Here is a 20,518-nt window from a genome sequence, read left to right on the forward strand (position 1 = left end):
AAATTATTTAAATACTAGCATTTGTCTGTTACTTGGTCCGCGCATAATAAGACAATCGTAGGATGAATATTAGTATGGTACTTTGTGTTATTTGAGACTATGTTCAATACCTGTGCCAAATTTCAATATGGTATTAATGTTAACCAAACGTATCCTGCGGATACCTGTGCATTTCCGGGATCATAGGTAGCCTAATGTGTTCTTCCAATCGGTTCCATATCTATACCAAATTTCATCGAGATCCGTTTTGTCTTTCTGGAGATAACTAGTAATAAACCCAATCAAACATTCACATTTATAATATACTAGTTGACGCTCGCGACTCCGTCCGCGCGTAATTAAAGAAAAAAACGTAATAATATAAAACCGTAATAGCCTATGTGTTCTTCAGGATTCAGAACCATGTTTTACATTTGTACCAAATTTCATCAAGATCCATTGAGCTGTTCCGGAGATACCTTAAAACAAACATCCATCCATCCATCCATCTATACATTCGCATTTATAATGTAAGTAAGAAAAAGGATATATAGTACGCTAAGATATAATTTGCATATTCTCTTTCACTTCATACTACAGGTCTTATAAAAGTAAAAAATAAAAATAAGCTTAGTAGAAGAGGGGATACTGCAATGTTGACTCGATTATTATCGCGATGTTAAATTTAAAACGTATTATCCCTCAGGAGACAAGAACTTGAAAACAAGGCACGTGTTTAAGGCAACGTGCGCTCGGAAATAGGAACTTAAATTATACGTAATGAATCAACTAAAACATTGATCACATGCTGGCACACTTCTCTCTTTTATAGACACGTGCATTAAAAGCGAAATGTAGATATCTTGTCGTTTCTTTCTACAAGTAAACTCACGTTTTCATGTGCGTGAATTGTAGTGATGTGATTTTGAGACACGATTTTTTTGTAAATTATCTAAATATAATATTTTATTAAACGACTTCTGTTCAGTAATTACAACTTAGAAATACATACACACGAATCGCCGATCGGGTGATGGTTTAGCCACAAAATATTATTTCCTAAGTTATGCGCCTAAAACAATGGGTATTTAAACATGATATTTTCATTAATACTTAGCTGGCAAATTAGAAAATGAAAAAAAAACTTGATTAAAAGTAGAGTTAGAAGTGAAGTTGTAGTTAGTTACCAGTCGATTAAGTTTGTAAAAAAAAATGATATAAAAATAGTGATTTTAAAATAAGTGTCATACAAAATTCTCCATTTTTAGCTTGTAACTGATTGAGGATTTTAGAAGTACTTAGATTGTGTTTATGCCATTTTGATAGAATTTTACAAAGAGTGCTTTATTAACAAAAATAATTTTAACAGTGATTATGGAAGTTATTTCAGGCTCCCTAAATGTGAGTAGAAATCAATGGTCGCATCGATATCGACATTAAATTTTACAAGGCAGGGACACCACTTAGAATTTGAAACAAATTCACTGCTGTCAACCAAATACACAGTGCAATTCTATCGTGGACTGGTAGTCAAAATTGATTGAAATTAAGAAAACTCATCGAATTTGAATTATTAGCTCTATTTATCGTGTTGTCGGGTTATTAATATAAAATAAACAGCTAAGTGAAGTATAAGTTTAGTAATTTAATAAGTTTACAAATTTTTTCCTTTACTCATGAGGTTCATCCAGCATTAAAAACAGGTAAGTTATATTATGTATTACTTTAAATTTAAATCTTTTTAATTTTTATACACTTTGAATTATGCACTTGCATTGATGAGTGTGAAATTGTTAAAATTGATTATTTCTATCATCAATTTATCCTTGTTGTCGTCCTAATACGAACATACGGACACGAATCTACCTAAGTTAAGTGTGAGGATATGTGAGCTTAATCGTTTAAGAGACTAAGGATTAGTCAATCCTAAGTTTCGTAGTAGAATAAACTGCGTCAGTGAGGATTGGATGACTACATTGTTATATTAATTTCCTTTACCATAATCCACTAATCTCACTAAAAAAGAAAAACATTTTATTGCTAGTTAACCGCTGATCAACATCATAACATTAACATCTTATATATTGTTACCCTTAGTTTATAACACTGCTCAAGTTGAAAATTGGCGGTTTTCAAATTTTAATGCTATTAGATTAAGTTGCTTTTTAAAGTAGACAGTTTTTTTGTCTCCTGTAAAGTTGATAATAATGACTTATGCAATGTTGTTAGCTAAGGGATATGTATCTTCTATGAGTGATTCTAATGTTTGGCACATGTACATTTTCTGTATCTGAATGATTACTTGTGGTGGAAGAGAAGTTGCTATATCATTAAAAAGATACAAAATGCAAAAGATATTTAAATATAACAATAACTAAAAGATATGATACAAAGTAGAACTTCCTAAATGTTCTCAACAACTCGCAACTCGCAGGATGGGGTTTTTTACTTTAACATCAATATAAAGGGTTTTCCAACAAGAATTTCTAAAACAAAGATAAAATAATATAATAAAATAATTTAGATGAAGATGATTCAAATATAAATTGTATTTCATTATACAAACATACAAATTCATTATATAAAAGTTTGGCAATCATGAAAGAAGAATAATAACTGACAAATGTCCACCACAAGTGCTCTGACAGATGTTGATTCCTTCTTCAAAGTTTTTAATGCTCTTAAAGCTAAATATTTTGTTTTTTAGCCGACTTAAAAAAGAAGGAGGTTATCATTTCAACTGTATTTTTCAATATATACTAAATGTATATATTGTCTATATTGTATAATTATTGTTATTTTGGAGTTGGTTTCGCCCTAAGTAGGGACATAAATGTAAGTATTTCTAATACATCTCAAATATAAAATGTCACCTCTTTACTTCGGGCGACACAGTCTGCGAAATAATAATAAATATACAATAAAGACATGTTACAAGAAGATGAGAACTTTATTTAGAGTTTAGAGGGTTATCATGACATTATTTTGATACTTTTTAGTGCATTTTGTCTGAGATTGTTTTTTTATGTTACTTTTTAATGCATTTTGTTTGAGATTGTTTTTTATGAAGTTTTTTACTTAGACAGCTTAGACTGGACTTGCATAATGTAGACAACAACTTCTAACTGGCTTGGACTATGCCAGGCCAGTGCTACTGGCTACTGAGCTGTCCCTAAACCAGACATTATGGGCATAATTGCGTTTACTGGATGTCATGATAAATGAAAATCTATACGTCATTTCGACTAACCGCTGTAATTTTAGTTTTAAAATAAAATTCTCAAAAACTTTCAGATTGCTATTTTAAAGGGATTAAACGGAAGGAGCTAATTCGCATATCCCTAAATATATATATAATATATAGAATCCCTTGGGTTGCTAATTGCGTAGCGGCGGCTCATAGTCTATTTGCACCTAATCTCATCAAATCAGTATAATCTTAGAATTTTCTTAAAAATCCCGAGAAACTAAAAACTTCAGATGTAGATTGACTTATAAATCTTAATTTGCAGTTTTTTTCTATATTACAAGATGGCAAACGAGAAAGCGTCCACCTAAATTCGCCGAAATGGCAAAGCAATTTTTCCCTCATCCTTTTCCTAAAAGAAAAGGATGAGAATGGAAAAAGAACTAAAATTAGGCTTTCGGAATGCACTCTCAGACGAAGCATGAAATTATTTCCACTCTACGCCTGTCTTCTGTGTGGTCATGTGCATCGTGCAAATCGGCCCTTTCGCGTAACAAATGATGTTACTGCCGTCTACCAATATTAGGTTTAACAAAGGAATTTAAGAATATAAAGACCGTTCATCAGAAACAATCTAAATCTTTCCGCTGGGTCTATGTATCTCTGTTGTTGTTTGCATCAAGTTCGACAAGCCAAATCGTATCACGGTATTGACAGGTTATAAGATAAGAGTATTCCTCAAAATTTTAATAGGTAAACACCTTTAATAGGTACTCTTTTGATAAATAAGGATGTAAAGTAAATTACTTATAAATAAATACAAGTCACATATAGGAAAGATTATTAGTTGCTTCATAAGTTCTAATTATGTTTACACATTTTTTGACTATTTATCAATAGATGAGCTACTTCATATGTGCTTTTAACTATTCATTAATGATAGTACCAATGATGTTTGGTTGAATACTGACTGAGGGAAAATAGTCATTATGTCCTGTCTATAACTAAATATTATATTTGAATATAGAAATTGGAATCGAACTACGCAATGCATCTTCGCATGAATGGGATTAAACCAGTTTGGTACTTAAATGATTGTTTGGAACACGCAATATTGATATTATTATGCATTCAACGTCCTCGGATTAGTTGTACACCTTGAATATGAATAGAATATTAAATTGCTAGAAAACAAAGTTGAACTACATATCATGAAATCAACAACGAAATATTGACTACTTGTGTTAATACTTACTTAGAAGAAAAGAGACAACCTTGAATGGTGTCCTAAATATGTATAAGTATTTGTAGGAAAAATGTACTTGAGCTAGTGCCAACGCAAGTTAGACCGCAACATGTTTGACATTTGTTTTAAGAGACTTGTAGCGCGACTTTACATATTAGATGACTCACACTGAAAAACGACGGTTTAAAACTAATTGTGTCGTAGCACTACTCTAAGCTGCTTCTTACACAAGGCAACTAATATTGTCCGAATAAAGAATGTCAACGACACGTACCTATGTGCGAACCTCTATGACATTGTAAGTTAGCTTAGCGACTAAAATGTTTAGGCGAACGGAAACGACGGTTTCGAAAATTTACCTTACATCGCCGTGTGTACGATGGGCCTAAGTGGACAGCTAATTTAATTCTTTAAGTGAAATTGTATAAATCTTATAAACAATGTTCTGCACGCGAATTTTAGGCTACGCGTTGCGAAAGAAACGCTACATTTTGTAAACATTCGCCTAGCGACATAACTTTGTCAAGCGTCATATTCATAGACATTTCAATCTGGTTTGTGAGATATGAAATTGTTCGTTACATTTCAACTGTGTTCACTTTGATAAGGCTTGTGCGAACGTTGACACTGTCAGTTAATAAAGTTAAAAATATACTTTGATTTTTTTTAACTGCTAGCGACAAATCTTCATATTTAATTGCATATTTACATTACATTATTTACTTCTTACTTTATTTTTCACACACTTAATAATTAATTAATGCATAAAAGTCAGGTTTTCATCTTGTGAAAAGCAGTACATTAAAAAAAAGTTTTGCCCGGTTTGTTAAAATCACGTTTTTATTACTCCCCTCTTTCCAAACTATTTTTTATGGCCTCCTTTCAATGGGGGTTTAAAACTTTGAAGTTACACACAAACTTTGACTCGTTTCTGAATTTTGGAATCGGTTTCGGCCTTAGTAAGGATATAAACTTAGCTATGTCTAAGACATCTCAAATATAAAATGTCACTTATTTACTTCGGCTTACACCGGCTGCGAAATAATCCTTACTAATATTATAAATGCGAAAGTAACTCTGTCTGTCTGTCTGTCTGTCTGTCTGTCTGTCTCGCTTTCACGCCAAAACTACTGAACCGATTTAAATGAAATTTGGTACACAGATAGTCTAGAGCCTGAGAAAGGACATAGGCTATATTTTAACGCGAAAAAGGGGTTGTAAGGGGTTGAAAGGGGGGGTGAAAGTTTGTATGGAATTATCGTCATTTTTGCAGTTAGAAGCTTGAAACTTATTTTTAAGGCAGCTAATTTGATATGAATAAATATGAAATAATTTTTTTGTAAAAATTTTACCCCCAAGGGTGCTAAATAACAATAGGGGGTGAAATTTTGTATGGCAATATGTGAGGTTTTGGTGATTGTTTTGTTTAATATGTTTTGCTACCACTCTTACCAATTTTTAGTCTAGAGCCTGAGGAAGGACATAGGGCACATTTTAACGCGAAAAAGGGTTTGTAAGGGGTTGAATGTGGGGGTGAAAGTTTATATGGAATTATCGTCATTTTTACAGTTACAAGCTTGAAACTTATTTTAAGGCTGCTAATTTGATATAAATGAATATGAAATTATATTTTTGTAAAAATTGTACCCCCAAGGGTGCTAAATAACAATAGGGGATGAAATTTTGTTTAGTGATATATGAGGTTTTGGTGAATGTTTTGTTTAATATGTTTTGCTGTTGCCCTTACCAATATTTAGTCTAGAGCCTGAGGGAGGACATAGGGCACATTTTAACGCGAAAAAGGGTTTGTAAGGGGTTGAAAGTGGGGGTGGAAATTTTTATGGAAGTATCGTCATTTTTACAGTTACAAGTTTAAAATTTATTTTTGAGGCTGCTAATTTGATATAAATAAATATGAAATTCAATGTTTGAAAACATTTTACCCTCATGGGTGCTAAATAACAATAGGGGATGAAATTTTGTTTGGGAATGTTTTATATTTTGGTGAATGTTTTGTTTAATATGTTTTGCTCTTACTCTTACTTATATTTAGTCTTGAGCCTCAGAAAGAACATAGTTTATTTTTTAGCGCGAAAAATGAGTTGCAAGGGGTTGAAAGTGGGGGTGGTAATTTGTTTGTAAGTATCGTTATTTTTACATTTAGAAGCTTGAAACTTCTTTCTAAGGCTGCGTATTTGATATAAAAAAATTTGAAATTCATTTTTTATAGAAATGTAACCATTAAGGGTGCAAAATAACAATAAGGGATGAAATTTTGTTTGGGAATATGTGAGGTTTTGGTGAATGTTTTGTTTAATGTATTTTGCTGTTACCCTTACTTACATTTAGTTTACACCCCGAGAAAGGACAAAGACTACTTTTCCACGCGAAAATGGGTTTGTAAGGGGTTAAAAGTGGGGGTGGAAATTTGTATAGAATTATCGTCATTTTTACAGTTAGCAGCTTGAAACTTATTTTTAAGGCTGCTAATTTGAAATAAATAAATATGACATTTAAAGTTTGCAAAAATTTTACCTCAACGGTGCAATATTACAAAAGGGAATAAGGAATGAAAGTTTATATATGAGAATATATTATATTTATGTGAATGTTTTGTAAGTTTAATATGTTGCTGTAATTTTTATAAGTTTAAGTCAAAAACTACCACAACAACAAAAATCACGCCTGTAACCCAGAGGGGTAGGCAGAGACTAATGAACACCTGACACACCTCTCTCTATGATTTTCTTCATCCATACATCAATGAATAGTACGTCGGTTAGGTAAAATAATAAGCCAAAAAAAAAATACTGCTCGAAAACAGTATTTCACGCGGACGAAGTCGCGGGCACAGCTAGTAATAAAATATATACATGTTACAGGAAAGAAGAGAACTTTCGTACTTTCGAGGTTTTTCATTACATTATTTTGTTACTTTTTAGTGTATTTTGTTTGAGATTGTTTTTTTATGAAGTCGGTTTTTTTTTCTAATATACCTTCAATTTTACGATAACGACATCGTAAATTTTTCACAATGTACGATAACCTGGTTTTGAAATTCAAATTTTTTGTTATAGGTTCACTTTAATATGGACAATATGGATGACACGGAGAACAATGCGAAGATATCAGATTCAGCGTACTCTAACAGTTGCAGCAACAGTCAGTCTAGGCGCAGGTAATTATGATTACTATTTTTTATCTTACTAGATGCTTTTACATAGAAGAAAATTACTCCTATGCGAAAATTTAGGTGGATGGATGTATGTTTGGTATAACTTATCTTCGGAACACCTAAACGGATTTCGCTGAAATCGCTTCGTTGAAAATAGTCTGCAAGAACATATGGGCTACTAAGTTATTTTTTTCATGTCGCTCGGACGGAGTCACGGGCTAAAAATAGTAAAATTATAATTTAGTCTTCGTTTTTACAATGTTACTAATATTAGAAATGCCGCAAACCACGCGCATATTGAGGTAGTTCCTATCTCTGCAGCTCTACCCACTTGTTGCTTGAGTCATGTGATTCCACAGTCGGTGATATAATATATATTTTTTTTAGATCATAAGTAAATATATAAATCTTACTAATATTATAAATGCGAATGTTTAATGAATGAAGTGAACGCAGGACATTCAGACAGATAGACAGAGTTACTTTGGTATTGATAATATTAGTACGGATTTCAATATGTTTTTATGTGTTGTGGCAGCCCACGGTTACCCGTAAGGGTTGTACGTAAATAATAATTGTTGCTTATTTATTTCCTTAGTTCGAAGTCAACTCACTCCGGCAGCCATTCGAGTGGCAGTAGCGGTTATGGCGGGAAACCATCCACATCCGGTTACAGGTGCGTCATTTAAACTCTAATGATAATTACATTTATTATGATTTTATTGTTTTCTATCACTTTCATCATTATTATGAATATAATGATTATTATAATGTCATCATAATTATTTGAGCTTACTTTATATCCAACTTTCTTTTGAGCAATGGACAACAATTTATCCTGTATATTAAATAGACTTGTTTAACTATGAAATTCTCATATTTCAATTTGCAATGAAAACTTGGTAATTATGGCGAGGACATTTAATATTTAATAAATACCGACATTTAAAACCAATAACACTTTTTTTTAAGGCGTTTGCGTAGAATCTAGAAAATTTTTCCATATTTTTTTTTTATAATAGACTCGCGATTCTAATGTTTTTCAATGTACTTTAAAAATTAACTTTTTTGTTAATGTACTTTATTCCGCTTTCCGAAGAAATTTCATTGAACTATCTTGAAACTATTAGAGGTATTAAAGTAATAGACACGCCACAGAACTAAATCTCTCTAAAAATTTTAAACAACGCCACCGAATAAAATGCTATTTATATGGAATAAAAAAATATGTTACAAAATCTGTTCAGTATTTTCTTTTCGCAATAAACATCATATTTTCTTATAAATTTAAACCGTTCTTCAATAAACCTAGTTATAAAATAAAATTTAATGTTTCCAATTATACATTTTTTTTTCTTTTTGATAGCAACAACCTTAACCAGCAACCAGAGAAAAGGCTGAAAGATAAAGATTCAAAAAAGAAGAAGCAAGCGCCAGCGGAGATTTTAATAGAGGCGCAAAACGAAAGAGACGATGGTCTTGCAGAATCTGCTCCAATTTTTGAAACGCCTAAAGAAGAGGCTGGCAATGGTGAGTGATGCGACTTATTTAAAAAAATTAAGGTAGTAGCATTTTGTATGATATGGTATATATAGCTGTCTTCGCGATTAGTGCTGTCAAAATTTAAGTTAAATTAACTTATAGTCCGATAAACTTATCTGACCCGGTAAGGAGATACTTTTATCGAAGTTTGTTTTGTCAGAAAATATATAACATCTATGTAAACAAACAGAGTGACACATAAAATCGGAAAATACAATATAGCTAATGTGGCTTGTATGTGTATTAGGTATTTTATTTTAAAGCTTTTATTTAGTTTAAAACACTATTTAATAACAAAGGGTGCTTATTACAATTTTGGCAAATGTTCTAATACATGTCAATGCAATGAGACGACTCGGTTTATCAAACTTGACAGTGAAATAATACTTTTTTAATAATTTTGATTTAGGAAAAAAGTAATGTTGAAATTTGTTCTTTTGTAGCGCTTTTTGTCATAAGTTTTTATAGTACATTCTTATCCGAAGCCATTTTTTTTTGCAACAGTATTTATTTTGCAGGTTCATGTATCTGAATATTGTTTATCATGTTTTTATACTAACTAATATTGATTGCCTTTTTTAGCCGAGACTAGAATAATAATATACATCCAAAAGTAAACATTGTTAATTATCCAAATTGTTGACTAAATACGTCTTTTACATATGTACTTCTTACTTAAAATATGGTTCATAAATATTGCACAACAGCAGTTTATTATGTGAAGGAAACGTAAAAAAGAAACGTTTAAAAAAAATTGTAGTTTAGTAAAATTCCTAACAAAAGGATAGAAATCAATCCAAAGTTTGACATGTAATTTTAAGCCTTAAACTCTTTCGTGAACAATGAGATTTTAAGTTTCGAAAATTCTGAATTTGTTGATATTCATTTTTGTAAATTTGTTTTACCTATTATCGTGGATTTTTTTTAAGGTGGCAAACGAGCAAGCGTTCACCTGAATCCGCCAAAGTAGTGAAGCGACCGTTGCCCATAATCATCCACAATTGCAGATGCGTTGCCTACCTTTAATCGACAGAGGAGGGGATGCACAGAATGAGGATATATCCTCTTTCTATGCGTCTCATTCTCCGTCAAATCCACATCCTCTTTCCATCCTTTCCTTATAAGAAAAGGGTGGGAAGGGAACGTGGACTAAAATTAGGCCTCCGGGCACCATAATTATTAGACGAAACGCGGAATTGCTTCCACTTGACGCCTGTCTTCTCTGTGGTTGTAACAAATATTGTTGCGGGAACATATTGTTATCTCTGTTTTGTTAAATATAATGACGGGGATGACGATATCTTTTATGAAGAGATTTTGGTTTCAGAAACCAATGGTTAAACTGTGCGTTTTTAAAGATTAATTGCGCAACCAGAGATTTTGATTTCAAACACTTAATAAATAACTGCTTCCAAATTTAAACCCAGTTATTATTATTACAGAGGGCCTGAGAATGTTCGCGGTTAAATTTCATGTTATATTCAATAAATTATTATGTAGTTCCTTGGATTATTATACGGTGATACACTGTTCCATATTTTAAGGTAAAGTACAATGGACAGTAGATACATGGTACGTAATATCAGATGTTTATCTTGTCAGTTAGTGGAATACGCATTGTGCAAAAAGTGTACAAGTTTTAGTGTAAGTTTCTATTAAATCCCATGCTCTAAGACTTGGAATCTGCATTATTATTTAGCATCTGCATTTAGTGCAAATTTATTGCTACTCGACTGCTCAAACAACAATTGAATGACTGAATTTGGTTGTAAATGTGTTATAATTTTCGATTCCACCAATTTACTATATTTGTAACATTTTTAACGTTGGGAATAGCTGTTAGACCAATCTATGGTTAACAATTTCATCATCAGCTCACTATAAGTCCCCACCGAGGGACTCGGAGCCTACCCCAAGTTAGGGGTGACTAGGCCATAGTCAACCACGCTGGCCAAGTGCGGGTTGGTCGACTTCACACATATCATGGAATTTCTTCTCAGATATGTGCAGGTTGGATCACGATGTTTTCCTTCACCGTAAGAACGTCGGATAAATGTACATATGTAAATCGATAATCGAAAAAACACATTGGTACATGGCGGGATTTGAACCCAGGACCTGCAGATTGCAAGTCAAGTGCTTAACTCCTGAGCCACCGACGCTCCGACCGCTCCGACGACCGACGGTTAACAATTTACTATAACAATAATAATTAATTAATTTAATTAGATTATACCTTTTTGCACAAAAGCGCAATCAAAATCGTGAAAGGATTTCTACTGTTCATAAATTTTCTTGGATCTGGGAATAATTTCAGGTTGACAAAATTAATCGATTGCATTTCTAAATTAAGATAAATATTATTGTGTTATGCAGTTGTGGCGTTGCCGTCACTACCGCTTGCTTCACCCGATAAGGGTTCCGAAAGCATGGACATTTCGACAGCGGATACAAGTAGTAAAGGTGACGTCGAACCCGTGAGTATTGTTTTTTCCTTGAGGATAGGAGGGTAACTTGCCTGGGGTTGCGTTATTGCTACACCCCAAAATGTGAAAAGTCACGTTTTATATATCCCATGTTACTTCGTCCTTTCGTCAGTCACAGTTTGACTTTCGAAACACAAAGTACCATTCGTTATGTTAGAGAAGTTGTGTGGTCTTGTAGGACCACCTATGTGTATATTTAAATATAACATATCTTTTAAGGTATGTTCCAGTAGTATATTTATCTACATATATTTAATAATTTTCAATAGTTTTCTTTCCGGAGTCAGTTCTCCAAGTTAACATTTTTTATATTATGACAATAATTTCACTAATATAAAATAAGCTTTTATATATAAGCAAGTTAGAATTATTGAAATTATTATTATTTTTTTATATCACAAGGTGGCAAACGAGCAAACGGCCACCTGGGTTCGCCGAAATAGCGAGGCGACCGTTGCCCATGGACATCCGCAAATGCAGATGCGTTGCCTACCTTTAAACAACGGAGAAGGGGACGCACAGAAAGAGGATATTTCTCCTTCCTATCCAATTCGCGTTCCCATCCTTTCCTAATAAGAAAAGGGTGGGAAGGGAAAGAGCACTAAAATTAGGCCTCCGGTACCACACTCATCAGACTGTACTGTGGTCGTGGTATTGCACCGGGCGAGCCGGCCAATTCGTGCACCCAACAAATATTGTTGTTGCGGGATCTACCACTGTTAAATAATTAATTTCTTTTGTAATTACCAGTTTGATCCTGCGACGAAATCACCGGCCACCAAAACGTCGCACAACACAACCAACCGGCCACCGATATGTATTCCTGTAAGTGTTTTTTATTTTTATTTTGGTAATATTAGAATTCATTTACAAAAATTTCATACTAAGTGTTGTAGATATTATCTAACTACTATTATGGGTTTCTATTAAATTTTCTATTAATTTTGTGTATTGTGGTTTGTGTAACTACGATAAACTTCCAGAAAGTAATCAACTTTAATAAGGATAATTAACAGTGGCAGACGCAAACGAGAACAACATCCGTTGCACGAATTGGCCGGCTCGACCGGTGAAATACCACGACCACACAGAAGACAGGCGTCAAGTGGAAGCAGTTCCGCGTACAGTCTGATGAGTGTGGTACCGTAGGTCCTTCCCTCCCACCCCTTAATACAGCGTGGCAGTGGGATTGAAAGCGAAAATACTCTAGGGGGGGTACCGATACCACTGGTATTGGAGAATAACCCTCCCCGCGTTTACGCCTGAACACCCGTTTGGAGTTTGGGCGTAAGCGCGCGAGCCGCCCTGTGTATTCTGGGGGTGGGGGGGGGGGTAACCATTCCGCTCGTTGCTGGAACTCGGGGCAAACACCAGAAACACTTTGCGGCTTCCCCTCGCTCGCCGTGGACGTCTGTAACATTAGGGGATTCCACTCTAACTTGGAGGCTGTCCATTATCATCTACGGACGGCTAAGCTGGCCTTGCTTTTCCTCACTGGGGCGCAGATATCTTCTCCGGCGGACACATCGTATCTATCCTGTCCGGGATACAAATTGTAATATTCCTTTTTTCACCGCGTCGGGGTGTGCTTGTACTACAGAGAGGATATCTGCTCTCGACGCCTCAGCATTTTTGAAAATAGGGACCTATCCATTTTGTGGCTGCGCGTTGATAGCGACGACCATCCGCGAGTCTACTTGTGCCTCTATAGATCCCATAGCGGTAATACCGAAATAGACCGACACATTGGAACCTTCCCTGTTGGAACTTCTGCTGACCTAAAATCCAGACAGCCATTGGGTTTCCGTCGACGCCCCCTTGGGGCGTCGAACCACTGCCTGATCCGGACGACAGTGTCTATCTCGCGACGCCCATGGTTTAAACCGAATTCGCCGAGTGTGGCACTATAGGTCGGCAGACTGGGATGAGATGCGGTCCTTTTTTGCATCTTACCCATAGGAGCGAGTTTACTTCATGCTGAACGACCCCGACGCCGCTGTCGACTCTGTCACCGATGTGGTGATCACTGAATGGAACCATTTATTAGGTCACCTGTGGGGCCCATCGGGGACAGTTCTCGGTCCTGGTTAGGTCGATCACGTAAATTATCACGGGGAGTGTTCCGAAGAACTGTCTGGAGCGATTACTGCCGCGGAATTTCGTTATCGGACGACACGAAAGACCGCCAGATAGCCATCCATATTATCCGGATGGCTGGCATTCCACAATTTCCGCCGCGTTGTGGAATGGTCAGTCCTACGCGGTATTTGCAAACCAGTACGACTTAGGTTCCTTCAAGAAGCGAGCATATATCTTTCTCAAAGGCCGGGATGTCCATGGGCGTCGATGATCAACTAGGTGTTCCCTTCGCTCATTTGCCTCCTTCTCCATTAAAAAAGGGACTTATTACGTAAGAATGAATTTAGCGATTAAATAGCCTGATGTAAGAAAAGATGGATTTCTCCAACCAAAATATTGTATTGATTGGTTTTATAGAAACAAAAGACTTTCACGGTATAATTATGTTATGAGGGATGAATTGCATGAGGTACTTAATTGACCTTACAAACAAATTATAGAAGAAATAAAAATGTTATTTCTTTCAGGATGGATTCTGTTGCATAATATCTATGCAAGATGGTGTGGTCATGTATACAACTTCAACCCTCACTTCAACGCTCGGTTTTCCAAAGGGCATGTGGGTTGGCCGATCTTTTATAGACTTCGTTCATCCGAAGGTGAGACATTTTCTCGTTTAGCAATAAATTATACGAGTAACTTTAATTATAATATTGTTTGGATTATCAATTATTAAAATCAAACAATTTTGTAACAGGACCGCAGTGCCTTCGCTTCGCAGATAACCAACGCATTAGCAATACCGAAAAATGTAAATGGTACGCAATCTAAAGGTAACATTTATAATTTAACAGTCGGTCGCGCAACTCTTTAGTTGCATGACTAAGTAAAATGCCCTGGGCTGTCTCGCTTGAACAGAGCTGGCTTCACTTCCTTCGCAATGTTTACCTCGACGTACGTTCATGTACATATCGTTATTTTTATGTTATCTACAGCATACATATTATCATTAAGTTTCTTAAATTCTTTTTATACTCCTACTTGTTTTTCTTTTTCTAAAAACTTCTTATTTGAAAAACGAAAAAGAACAACTAATTTACTAATATTATAAATACGAATGTTTAGATGGATGTTTGTTTGAAAGTATTAGTTTCGTGCGCACGGAGGCGCGGGCAACAGCTTGTGTCTTATATATAAAATTCTAGCGTCACAATGTTAGTTACCAAAATTTTCCGAAACGCCTTTACCGATTTTTATTAAACTCAGTAGGTCTGAGAATCTTCTACTTTCTCTGTCTCATACCCCTACTAAGCTTTATTTTATCTCCGCACGGACGGAGTCGCGGGAGTCATCAAGGTTTGGTTACGTATGGACACATTATGCGGAGTGATAATAGTCAAATAAATGAGAAAGTTAAGAGATAGAATGTGGATGGCTGCAAAGTAGGAGTAGAGGTAGACGAAGAACATTTGACTGGATTATGTGAAAGGATAAGCGTAGAATGGGAGTGCATTATTCAGATATGTCGGCTGATAGACTCCTTAGACACAATGGCACAGTGATTATGTCAATAATGATTTTTTGTGCGAGTAAATATAAGACATTCGAAATTAATTGACAATAATCATTGTTAACGACGCAGTAATACAAGATATTACAGGATCACTGGTTGTATAAAATCGTCTTTATAGGGATAGAATTCAGGATGGGAGACGATTAGTGACATGACGGTTAGTTTTAAGTAAGGTGCGGGTACAAAAATAATTAACTAGGTTCAACATAAAATAAACAATATTTTAAATTAAATTCGGACATTTTGCTACGATTTATGATTATGTATGTTGTATAGTATTTTAATGTTAAACAATAAGGTAACTTTGGTACATTAATTATAAATGTCGTCATGAAGGGCTTGAAAACACTGTAAACGTATCAATTAAAATTGGTCTTTCAGATATAGTGAACCCTTTACTAGGGAATTGTTTCCTTATTTTAGTAATTTTATTTACAGTTCTTGGAAGAGATAACTTGGTGTCATCTATGGTGTGTCGTATCAGACGATACAGGGATTTAGCTTCGGGTTACGGAGTTAAAAACAACGCTGTTTCATTCATGCCTTTCCTCTTGAAGTTAGCATTTAAAAACGTCAATAACGAACAGTGTAATGAAATATACCTAGTCATACAGGCGTCACCATTTTTCTCGGCATTTAAAAGTAAGTTTTTTTTTATAATTAAAATATTTAAACACATTATCACAGTTGTTCCTGGAGTAAAGCTACTCTTATACTAATATTGTTTTCTAATTTGCAGTACCAAACGAGATCGTAACCAAACCAGTACGATTCATAATTCGTCACGCTGCCAGCGGTATTCTTGAATATTTGGATCCTGAGTCTGTTCCGTACTTAGGGTACCTACCACAAGACATTACTAATGAAGACGTATTGAACCTTTATCATCCTCATGATTTGGTGTACTTGAGGCAAATATATGAAACTATTGTGAAAGAAGGCATCTCACCGAGGTCAAAACCATACAGGTCAGTGAAATAACTCGGCATAGTCAAATTAGTGTTCTCTATTTATTAATGCAGAGTCAAAGCACGTGTTTAAAAATATTATGTGATCTGAAATATATTACTTGGATAGAATATTACATGCTGATAAGAAATTAATTAATAATTCCAGTTTGTAGCTTATTTATGTATTACTTAATTTTATAACACTATTTAACAGCGGGAGCTTATTAAGATTTTGGCAAATTTTAAGACGCGAATGCGAGAACTGAGATACAGTCCGGGAGCCAGGTACATTTTCGGTCAATTATTTCTTCTCGAGCGAAAGTTCGTAAAATGCATAAGTGACTTATACTATGATTACTCGCGACCATCAGCTGCGGCTCCGTGGGTGAGGTGGGAAGTGGCATGGAGAAAAAAAATTTCAGTCATTTCTTCTTATTTGAAATTTTTTTTCTCCATACGTGGGAGGCTGCCACTGTCCGCCCCACGCTCAGAGTCGCAGCTGACGGTCGCGAGTAATTGTAGTATAAGTCCCTTTTGCATTTTACGAATTTTCGATTGGGTGGGACTTGGTCATGAAAATCTGTCACTGGCTCCCAGACTAATAGAATCAACAGAAAAAAATAGTTCACGATGTCCGTTCTTTATATATTTTTTAAATGTCTTTGATTTTAAAATTTATCAATAATAGTGTCGTTTGTATAAATATGAAAATTATGAATTTATTTTTTGTCTAGACTAAAGTTGATATTTCTTTGTAACAGGATGAGGGCACAAAATGGCGATTACGTAAGACTAGAGACAGAATGGTCTTCATTCATCAATCCATGGTCGAAGAAACTTGAGTTCGTTATCGGAAAGCATTATATAGTTGAAGTAAGCATTGATTTTAATTAATTTTCATAAGCAGTAATGATTATTTAATAACAGAAAAAACTTATTGATGCTTGCAAGAGAGGTCTTTTCTCTATTATTTGTGCTGCTGCTTCCTTGAGTCAAATGATTCTGTGACCGGTGGTGTACTAATTTTTATGTATAATATTTCACTATATCTATTAAACACTTATATTAACATTGTGATACTATTTTAAAAAGCTCCGTTTGGGCGTCGGTGGCTCAGGGGTTGAGCACTTGACTTGCAATCTGCAGGTCCTGGGTTCGAATCCCCCATGTGTTTTTCGATTTTCAATTGTGTACATTTATCCGACATTCTTACGATGAAGGAAAACATCGTGATGCTGGACATATCTGAGTAGAAATTCAAAGATATGACTATACCCCAGTCATCCCTAAATTAGGGTAGGCTCCAAGCTCTTTGATGGGACGTATAGTGAGCTGATGATAACTATTTATACCTATGAAAGTGTTTTCTTTAATCAAAAGAACTAAAATTATTTTGCATTTAACATTCAATGAAAAGATATAGAAATAGATTATTTAACATTGCTTCGTGAAGAATAAAAGATATATTTTTTGGTCTTACAATATCAGCGCAGATGAAGCGGCACGGGAACATATATATCTTAATTATATATAATATAATCAAGACTTCAAGGAAATGATATAGATATTTTTGTTCTAGGGACCTTTAAATCCTAACGTGTTTCAATCACCCGATCCCAACAAAAGTCAAACATTTTCTGAAGAAGACACGTCAAAAGCTCAATCAATAAGAGAGAGTATTATTCAAATTTTAAACGAGGTAAGTCATTTATAGTCATAAAATAGTGTTATTAGGTTCTCAGTTTCTGTAGCTTTATCACTGGTGTTGCAGTTAATGGCTGAAAGATTGAAACGGTCAATAATTTTTAAAATGTTTCTACTTAGGTTCTCACTAAGCCTGCTGAAGTTGTAAAGGAACAGTTGAGCAAGAGATGTCAAGACATAACTAAGTTTATAGAAAACCTTTTAGAAGACCAGCCAAAGAATGATGATGATATTCGTATGGAAACGCAAGATCCTGATCACAGCAACTGTGTAAGTTTTTGCATCAATTTCGCCCAGTAAACAACGAAATACTTGGAATTGTATGGAAATAGATTTCATTTCATGGTTAAATCCAAATAATAACCAAGGAAGTGATACCAAATGGGTTTGATTATATATCTTATCTATCTATCTATATCTATATATATAAAAGAAAGTCGTGTTAGTTACACTATTTATAACTCAAGAACGGCTGAATCGATTTGACTGAAAATTGGTGGGCAGGTAGCTTAGAACCAGGAAACGAACATAGGATCATTTTTACCCCGTTTTCTATTATTTATTCCGCGCGGACGGAGTCGCGGGTAAAAGCTAGTATGATATAATTTATTATTCGTAATGTGCAATGGTTATAAAGAATTTGTGATATTGTAATATGTATAAAGTATAATAAACTAGGGTCGAAGTGATAAGTTAGCAAGGTGATGGTGTTACAGGAACGTGATTCGGTTATGCTAGGAGGTATATCCCCACATCATGACTACAATGATAGCAAGTCGAGCACTGAAACTCCAGTCAGTTACAATCAGCTTAACTACAACGACAACATGCAGCGGTAAGCAATATATATATAAACATAATCATATTAAATATGTTATTTTTTTAAGTGTACTCATCTTAATACTAATCATCTCACTGTATTCATCCTTGAATATGTTAAATTTCAGTATTTTATGATTGAAATTCATTAAATTTAATTAATGTTAATTGTTAATATTAAATGTAACTAATGTATGTAATTAATAATAATTGTTTAAAGGTATTTCGAAAGTCACCCCACTTGCTCATACGAAGAGTACAACACAGTGACCGGTGAAAATGTTTTGGCACTGCAGGAACTGAAGATGAACATAAAGTGAGTTGTAAAGTCGATCATAAGATAGTACTATTCCATTACCATTATTCATGAAATCTTTATAAATTCGTTCGAACGATAAGAAGTTACTTTTATCAATCTTTTCTACCCTTACTATATAGTAATATATAATCTTACTAATATTATAAATACGAATCTTGATGGATGGATGGTTGGATGTTTGTTTGAAGGCATCTCAACGGCTACATGGATCGCGATAAAATTTGGTATAGATGTAGAATATAGTCTTGAAAAACACATTGACTACTAATTAGGTTTTCTTTTTAAATTCCGCGTGGACAGATTCGCGGGCGACAACAAGTCCTTACTAATATTATAAATGCGAAAGTAACTCTGTGTGACTGTCTGCCTGTCTCGCTTTCACACCAAAATTACAGAACTGATTTAAATATAATTTGGTACACAGATAGTCTAGAACCTGGGAAAGGACATAGGCTATTTTTTTAACGCGAAAAATGGTTGTAAATGGTTGACTGGGAGTGGAGAAATTTGTATAGAATTATCGTCATTTTTATAGTTAGAAGCTTCAATCTTATTTTTAGGCTGCTAATTTGATATAAATAAATATGACATCTAAAGTTTATAAAAGTTTACCCTCAAGGGTGCAATAACAAAAGGGAATAGGGTATGGTAATATATGTATGTTTATGTGAATGTTTTTTTAAGTGCAATATGTTTTGTAATTTTTTACAAGTTTAAGTAAAATACATCAACAACAAAATTCACGCTCGAAACTCAGAGTGGTAGACAGAGACCAAAGACCTCCTTATGGCGCGTTCCTAACACACCTCTATCGGTTTTTCTACATTCATACATCAAGTCATAGTACATCAGTTAACTAAAATAATTAGCCTAAATAATTAAAATTGTACACGAAGATAGTATTTCACGCGGAAGAATTTGCGGACACAATTAGTAATTCTATTAATTCTAATGTGTTCCAAAACCGCCTCTTATTCGATTCAGTCAAATTAAATGCTGGCTATAACAAAAAAAATGTAGCAAGCAGAAAATTATGTTTGATGAGTTGTCAATATACGTTATATACCATTAATTTATGATGATTAAAATTATTGTTTTACTTGTATTTGTAGAGAGCGCATGTCACCATCAGCGGATATTGCCGATTTCGGTGATCACGAAGTTAAACCAACAATTGTGGATGGAAGTAACCGAAATCATTTAGATTATCAGCCTGTTCGACTCACTGAATCTGTTTTATCCAAGTAAGTTGATAGAAATACAGTCGAACTTGAGAGAGTCCAAAATATCGCGATTTTTTTTCTCTTTAACCCGAATTTCTCACTTGTAAAGTTCGTCAGTCGGGTAATGAATGACTCTCGCTCATAAATGTTTCTCTGTAACACGAATATCCTGCTTATGGAGGTGGTTCATCGGGACCGGACAATGCCTCGCTTAGAGATGTTTCTCTCAAACCCGA

The 20,518-nt window shown here is 34.5% G+C and overlaps 1 protein-coding gene across 1 annotated transcript in view; it reads left to right on the forward strand.

The window, feature by feature from the left end:
- The first annotated feature begins 1,482 nt into the window (after positions 1 to 1,482).
- The window catches only part of LOC106719908 (period circadian protein), a 29,691-nt gene continuing 10,655 nt past the window's right edge, over positions 1,483 to 20,518 (forward strand). The window contains exons 1-16 of the mRNA XM_045686098.1: positions 1,483 to 1,682; positions 7,490 to 7,590; positions 8,186 to 8,263; positions 8,954 to 9,117; positions 11,506 to 11,606; positions 12,366 to 12,440; positions 14,222 to 14,353; positions 14,452 to 14,527; positions 15,706 to 15,909; positions 16,007 to 16,235; positions 16,979 to 17,090; positions 17,797 to 17,916; positions 18,042 to 18,191; positions 18,638 to 18,756; positions 18,961 to 19,056; positions 20,172 to 20,303. Of these exons, the coding sequence (XP_045542054.1) occupies positions 7,502 to 7,590; positions 8,186 to 8,263; positions 8,954 to 9,117; positions 11,506 to 11,606; positions 12,366 to 12,440; positions 14,222 to 14,353; positions 14,452 to 14,527; positions 15,706 to 15,909; positions 16,007 to 16,235; positions 16,979 to 17,090; positions 17,797 to 17,916; positions 18,042 to 18,191; positions 18,638 to 18,756; positions 18,961 to 19,056; positions 20,172 to 20,303 (1,877 nt within the window). The 5' untranslated portion in view covers positions 1,483 to 1,682; positions 7,490 to 7,501. The remainder of the gene's footprint in view (positions 1,683 to 7,489; positions 7,591 to 8,185; positions 8,264 to 8,953; positions 9,118 to 11,505; positions 11,607 to 12,365; positions 12,441 to 14,221; positions 14,354 to 14,451; positions 14,528 to 15,705; positions 15,910 to 16,006; positions 16,236 to 16,978; positions 17,091 to 17,796; positions 17,917 to 18,041; positions 18,192 to 18,637; positions 18,757 to 18,960; positions 19,057 to 20,171; positions 20,304 to 20,518) is intronic.

The sequence above is a fragment of the Papilio machaon genome, chromosome Z, assembly GCF_912999745.1.
Source record: "Papilio machaon chromosome Z, ilPapMach1.1, whole genome shotgun sequence".
Classification (NCBI taxonomy): domain Eukaryota; kingdom Metazoa; phylum Arthropoda; class Insecta; order Lepidoptera; family Papilionidae; genus Papilio; species Papilio machaon.